This window comes from Microtus ochrogaster, chromosome 10 (genome assembly GCF_000317375.1).
Source record: "Microtus ochrogaster isolate Prairie Vole_2 chromosome 10, MicOch1.0, whole genome shotgun sequence".
NCBI lineage: Eukaryota > Metazoa > Chordata > Mammalia > Rodentia > Cricetidae > Microtus > Microtus ochrogaster.
In genome coordinates, this window is record NC_022016.1 from 26,362,179 (window position 1) to 26,369,652 (window position 7,474).

Genomic DNA, 7,474 nt, shown 5'->3' on the forward strand with positions numbered 1-7,474 from the left:
CCAAAATGGTAGAGGGAAAGTGCCCACACAGAAGGATGTGATCCTTACTATAATCATACTACATAAACATCCTTAGGCTTGGTTCCTGAATAATTGTGATCAAATGCTCAGCCATCAGTGTATCTTGTACACCCACCCAATTATTTCAGTCAAATATTTGATGATTAAGTGTGAATCATAAAAAATAGTGTTTGCCAGAACAACTAATACTTATCTACTACAAATGAAATTAAGAAAAACTGGAAAATGTTTTAATAAGGATAAAACTCTTTTTTTTAATGTTACAGTTTGGAGATCCTTGACACTCTGATTTCGGCAATGTGAGTCAGAAAACAAAAGCCCTTCACATGAACACACTAGAGATAAGAGCAGTAATTCTCTAGGGTTTATGATTCTGAAAACCAAGCAGAAAGCATATCCACTATGAGAGCTGAAGCATTTGCAACGTTCGTTCTGACTGCTCTGTCATCTCAAAGGCTTCCAGGAATCTTTGCTCACTTTGAAAAACTCTGACTCCTCCTTAAGCACATTCGCTTTAGGAATAGAGAGTGCACGATTGAACCATGGGATGCTTGTGAAAATTAAAAGTGCTCATCTAAAGGAACAGCTGTCTGCAGAGAGGGCAGAGCTTAAATGTTATTTATGTTTTTAATGCATTTCCAGTACTCTTTAGTGTGTAATATTTGTTAGATTTTTGTATATTTTTAAATAGTATTTTTACTAATAATTTTGGAGTTTCACAACACTGAGCACATTCATTTCCCAGCCCTCCCAGGTCTGCTCCTCTACCCTTGGTATTCCCACACTGCCAGAAAAGAAAATATTTTTAAAAATAGTCCAATGTGTGTTGCTAATGTTCTCAGCGGAACATGGTCAAACTCCTGGTGGGCAGCCCCTTAAAAAAAAAAGCTGAGTGCTTTCCCACCTGCACATCTGCCAGAAGTCATCAACTTAGAAGCGCTACATTTCAGCATCCTCACAACAATTTTTAAGAGTTCTCTTTAATTACTTTCTGTCTAGGCTGTTAATTTGGGCAAATGAGGGGAAGAGTGGTCACAGGAGCCTTCTATGTCCTTCCTTCTCAACTGTGAGTCTGCAGACATCAGTATTATGGAAAAACTAGCTTCCTTGTCCTTTATACTCAGCAGGAGCACAGATCATGACCTTCCACATGGTTTCTGCTGACAGCACAGATGGGCCCTATTCAGTTACAACGTATTTCCCAAGGAGCTCTATGCATATCAATGCCTCTATCACCAGGCAAAACCTTTGTGCCTGTGGGCTGCAGGCAGCAGTGCTGCCCTGCTCCATGTGTCTCCCAGTAAGGCAGGCGTGACAGGCCACTACCATGCTGGCCCCATGTTGGGGCTGGTCTGTGGGCCTAGGGCTAACAGGCTAGGGCCAGCTCCATTCCATAATGACCTGTTTGTGCAGGAGCTCCAGAGAGCCTCACATCTGCCTGTCATCAGTGCCAGCAGCCCTATGGGTGGGTCATTAGGAATGATTTTTGTGATTGTAGCCTGCTGGCTGAGACACAGCAGTGAAGGACATAGATTCATCATCATTGTCCATGCGAGGGTCTGTTTTACAATCTTTCCTTCCAGTTTTGTGAGGCTTCATTTTAAAAACATCTTCATATAAGACTTGTCTTTTTTTCATCTTAGTTGTTCTGGAGCTATTAGGGGCCCTGCAGACCCCCTTTCCCTGTGGTGTCACCCCTTGCTCCAATCATGGTCCTTCTAGCCTCCTCAGAGTTCGGCAACATGAGCTGGCGCCCTCCCATCTTTGATCAATGAGATTTAGATATTAATACATAATGCGTCCGCCTTTACATTTTAATTAATGTAAAACCTTAACTTCTCAATATACTTGAGTTCTATTTTTTCCTTTTTCTTTCCTTTTATTATTATTTTTTCATCAGAGTTTCTCTATACAGCCCTAGCTGTCCTGAAACTGACTACATAGACCAACCTATCTTTTCATACAGATAACCTTCCTCTGCCTCCTGAATGTTAATAATAAATACATGAGTCACCACAGCAGGCTTATTTTATATTTTACTAATTTAATTTACCTTTGTTCATTATTGTGTATGCGTGTGGTTGTAGGATACACACAAGTTTGTGTGTTTGCCTCTGTATGTGTGTGTTCATGCAGGTTGACACCATATATCAATGTCCAGTTCCTAACTCACTCACTCCCTACCTTGTTTTCTGGAACAGGTTTTCACTTAAACTAGCACTCAACATTGTAGATTGGATGGCTTGGAACTGTAGGGACTCCTCCTAGAGTATGTATGTGTCTCCTCCTGAGTTTCAGGGTTGCAAGCGTATGTTTCTGTGTCTGGTTTTACATGAGTGTTTGGAAAACAATTGGGTTCTCAAGTGTGTGGTACAAGAATGTTGATAAATGAGCCATTCAATAGCTTTTAAGAACACTTTGACATGAATTTTTTTCCATTCTTTAGATGAGGACAGTTTATTAGAGAGAACATTTCATACATTAAAGGTTATGTGTTTGGTAAAAGTTAAAGAAGTTTTATTCATACATAAAAGAACTAAATGACTTTATTGAAAGAAGGAAGAAGAAGCAATAATGAAACCCAAAATGGTAGAGGGAAAGTGCCCACACAGAAGCAGAGAATGAATGAGTGAAAGTGAAAAGAAAATTGGAAAGTAAGGGGAGGGCTTCAGAAAATGGCAAGTAGTGTTCTTCCCTATTTAAGACACAGGCACAAATGATGATCTTCAGAGAACCTAGAGGGGAAGGTTCAAGACCATTGAGCTCAGAGGACCAGCAGCATCCATAATGCACAGAATGACCAGGCCCTATGCTGTCCTGTTGGCTCTAGTAGTGATGAGCTGCTGGTCAACCTGCTCTCTGGGGTGTGACCTGCCTCAGACTCATCACCTCAGGAACAAGGGAGCCTTGACACTCCTGGCACAAATGAGGAGACTCTCCCCTCTCTCCTGCCTCAAGGACAGAAAGGACTTTGCTTTCCCTCTGGAGAACGTGGATGCCCAGCAGATCCAGAAGATTCAAGCCATCCCTGTTCTGCAGGAGCTGACCCAGCAGGTCCTCATCCTCTTCAGCTCAAAGGACTCATCTGCTGCTTGGGAGACAACCCTCCTAGACACATTCTGCACTGGCCTCCACCAGCAGCTCAAGGACCTGCAGACCTGTCTGATGCAGCAGGTGGAGGTGCAGGAACCTCCCCTGAGCCAGGAAGACTCCCTGGTGGCTGTGAGGAAATACTTCCACAGGATCACTGTCTACCTGAGAGAGAAGAAACACAGCCCCTGTGCCTGGGAGGTGGTGAGAGCAGAAATCTGGAGAGCCCTGTCTTCCTCAGCCAAGTTGCTGGCAAAATTGAGTGAGGAGAAGGAGTAAGTCCTGAGCCAAAGAGGAGAAGGCTCTCCTGGACTAGGACCCTGCACCTCACCTCACCAATTCTGCTCTGTCAGTGATATCACTCACTTTGACATTCTTCAATCAACCTTCCTGGATGTTTCATCAGTTATGAGCAAGACTATGCATATTGTAGAGACATTAGCTTCTAGATTCACCCAGTTATTTCTATTTTTGTGCACACATATTTATTTATTTAACTTGTAAGTTCAGTTATAATATCATGTGGAATTTTATACATTCTTTAATATAACATTTTTATTATATGTGATACAATTATTTTTCTATGGTATTAAATATTAAATTAATTTTGTGTCTTTCCATTCTTTATAACTTTCAATAATATAAATTTCATTAAAGTTGACACAGTACAGCATAAAAACTCCATACATTTATATGGTATGCTGTGTACTGGTTAGTTTTAGCCTGCTAGATACAAGCTAAAGTCATCTGAATGGAGGGAACCTTAAAAAATATGCCTTTAAAAATATATCTTTTATGTGATGGGTCCTCAAGCAAGGCTGGATAGTATTTTCTTTTTTTCTTTGTTCTTTTTGGATTCTAGGGGCATTTTCTTAATATGAAAGGGAGAGTTCCTGGCCCACTGTGAGTTCGAGGTCAGCCTGGTATACAAGAGCTAGTTTCAGGACATGCTCAAAAGCTACAGAGAAACCCTGTGTCAAAAAAAAAAAAAAACAGGCCGAACAAACTATGATGAGCAAGCCAGTATTCAGTGCCCTTCCATGGCTTCTGCATCAGTGCCTGCCTTTAGTTCCTGATCCATGTGAGTCTTTGTTCTGACCTCCTTTGATGATTAACAGTGACGTGCAAGTGTCAGTCAAAAACACCTTTTCCCCTCCAAGTTTCTTTGGTCATGCTGTTTCTTTAAAGCAGTAATAACCCTAACTAAGACAGAAAGTTGTACCATGATTGCAGGGGTATTTCTGTGACAGACCTGATCATGTACTTTGGGAAGGACAGTGGAAAGACTTTGGAACATTGGGCTAGAAAAGCCAATGAGTGGTCATAGCTTGGTGATCTGTTCCCTGAGATCTTGGAAGAATGTTGAGAGCAATCCAAACGAAAGGCCTAGCTTTGACTATTTCAGAGGCTAGTTAGAGAGTCTGCTAATGACACTACCAGAGCCATTGGCTATTTCAGCTAATAATCTGGTTCTTGCTACCAGAGCCTGAAGAATCAGTTATGAATAACAAGATACCAGAAAAACTAAAGGGAAACATCTGTTTCACTGGGACATTTGATGTTGGTGAAAATGAGCTGAGGCACTGGGGGAGATTAAGAAAAGACCAGCATCATTGAGTTGGAATCATGCTGGAGAGGTTTCCTCAGAGTTGGGTCATGCAAGCCATGTGCCTGAGGCTGTCAAGGTTGCACCTCAACCTAGCAGTGGAACCTGGTAAGGCATGAATCATCCAGCTGGTGCAGGTTCTGAAGGCGTGAAGGAGTCCTGGAGAGCATCCATCCGAGGGTCGGCACTCTGTGGCAGGGTTAGAGTCCCTGAGAAGAGCCCAGAGAGGCTACTGGTGAAGTGCAGGCCCATTTCAGCAGGACAGTTCAAGCTTTTGGAGATGCCAGTCCCTTGGGAAGTCCACAAAGAGAGCGAACATGTGAACTGGAGCTGACCTGAGCCTAGGGGTCAAGTTTGTGTGTGCTGCAGGTGGATCTGGAGAAGCGATCTATGTTCTCCTTCCTTATTGAAGTAAGCAAATTCTTAATTTATTTTTGATTTGTAGATGAGCCAACAACAGTTGAGAGACTTTGGATTTAAAAAGAGTTTGGATATTTAAAAAATTTATATCTTTATTAATTTTTATTTTCTGAATGTTCTCACATCATGTATGTCTGTCACATGTATACCTGGTCCCAGTGGAGGTCAGAAGGGAGCACACACCCACCTGTAACTCCTATAACATCTGGAATCAAACCCAGGTCCTCTGCAAGAGTAGGCAGTAATCTCAACCATTGAGACCCTCTCCTGTTCCAGAGTTTGGATGTTTTTTAAAGAGACTAAAATTTTAAGTGATTAAATGCTTAAAGACTGTGTCACTCTTAAAACTTGGAATTTTTTTATTGTGAAGTTGATATTAGTGTGATTGTGGGAATGAACAAGAAAAGGAAAGGTTGGGCCTTCAGTAATGCGTTTATATGTCAACTTGGCAAGGACTCAGCCTTGCTGGCTAGTTTTATGCCAATGTGATGGAAGGTGAAGACATTTTAGAAGAGGAGACCTCAGTTAAGAAAATTCCTCCACATGCTGGGGTTATATACAAGCCTGTGGGGTGTTCTCTTAATTAGAAATTGATGCAATGAGTGTTGCCTCCCTGGGCTGATGGTCCTGGCTGTCTAAGCAGGCTGAGCAAGCCAGAAAGCAGATATTTCTCATGGTCCCTGCATCAGCTGTGCCTCCCAGTTCTTGCCCCTTTCTGTCCCTTTCCTTTGGTGATGAGCTGCGGTGTGAAAATGGAAGACAAGTGAATCCTTTCCTGCACAAGCTGCATTCACCATTGTGCTTGATCGCAGCGTTAGTCACCCTGATTGAGACAATGTTTAAACTGTGTGCTGTTTAAATATAAGTAGGTCCGACCATCTTGTAGCTACCATTCCCTTAGGACAAAATCCTAGAATTTTTTTCCTCTAGTGTTTTTTAAACATGTAACACAGCAGTTTTCTGCGCAGCCAATATGCTGTACAATAGTAAAACAGAAAACTGTGTTCCCCATTAAATTATGACTTGGTATATATAGTTTCACAATTTTTATCTATGATTGGTAACTTCACGCATCAATGCAGTGTATGCATCATATCCACCACTTCCTCCCTGCCCTGGAGTCTTCCTAGACCTCCTTAACATAATCTCCCCAACTTTATTTCTTCTATGTTTTCTTTGTTTTCTTTTTATTAAGCCCATCTAGATCAATTAATGCTTCCCATATTTGCAAAGGTTGACGGTAATATTCACTGAAGAATGGGTCATTGACCATAGGCCGAACAACTGAACAAAAATTAGCTCTTCCTCACTGAAGACAAACTGTCAGTGGGGCTTTGGGATAGAGCATTGTGAGGCCCTTCTCTCTCCATGCTGGGTGTGGACTGGCCTGGCTTGTATAGATGTCATACCCACAGTTACAGCTGCCCTGATTCATGAGTGCAATGGCCCTGTTGTATTCAGAGATACTTTGTAGCAATCTTCCCCAGCTTCTGACTTTACAGTCTCTCTGCCACTTCTGCAATGTTCCCTGAGGGTTGGCTGGGGAAGGAGGTGAGATATTGACATTCCATTAGGAGTGAGCACTCTGTACTCATTTATGCTCTGAACTTTGATTGACTGTGAGTATCTGTATGAAATACTGTCTGCTGCATAAGTAAGTTTTTTAAAAAGGGGTGAACTTTATCCAGGCATTTGTGTGTACAAGTAAGTATTTAGAAGGCTCTGATACTGTGTCTCTTATAACAAAACAATAGCAATAGGGTCTCTTATCCCCAGTCATGGGCCTTGGCCAGGTTTACAGTACAAGACATAAGATTCCTCTTTGGAGCAGGCCAGAAGTTCTATTAGAATGTTTTCAATTGCTCCTATAACATTCATGACACTATTGCAGTAATGGGCATAGGTTTATAGGCCAGTCACTATGGTAGCTCACAGGGGTCACAGTAGGACATATATTTCATGGATTTCTCCCCTAGCAGTGTGAAAAGCACCTTTACACTTTGTGGGAGGTAGCTAACAAAGGGGAAACTTTAGGGTTAGTATCAGATTCTTTTCCCCGTGTCCTGTGATCAAAGTGTGTGATACCTTTGTAATAGGATGGGCTTTAGTGTGATGTCTGCATCCATGTGTGTTGTGATGTACTTTTATATATTTACTCCTCAACAATCATCTCCTCTTCCCCCAAACCCTTCACACTGGTTCTCTCTGCTTCTAAAATTGACCTTATTTTGCATATATATGTCATAATATGATGGAGGAAGGTCATTGGTTAATTAAATAAAGAAGCTGCTTGCCCTGATAGGTTAAAACATAGGTGGGAGGAGTAAACAGAACAGA

At 41.8% G+C, this 7,474-nt stretch overlaps 1 protein-coding gene across 1 annotated transcript; it reads left to right on the forward strand.

The window, feature by feature from the left end:
* Positions 1-2,817: 2,817 nt before the first annotated feature.
* Positions 2,818-3,390, forward strand: LOC101995945 (interferon alpha-12-like). The gene has a single exon (XM_005352718.1). It carries the CDS (start codon positions 2,818-2,820, stop codon positions 3,388-3,390), a length of 573 nt encoding a protein of 190 aa, XP_005352775.1.
* The last annotated feature ends 4,084 nt before the right edge of the window (positions 3,391-7,474 follow it).

Coding starts and splice junctions, on each gene's coding strand:
- LOC101995945 (XM_005352718.1), top strand. CDS start 2,818: ATGACCAGGCCCTATGCTGTCCTGTTGGCTCTAGTAGTGATGAGCTGC.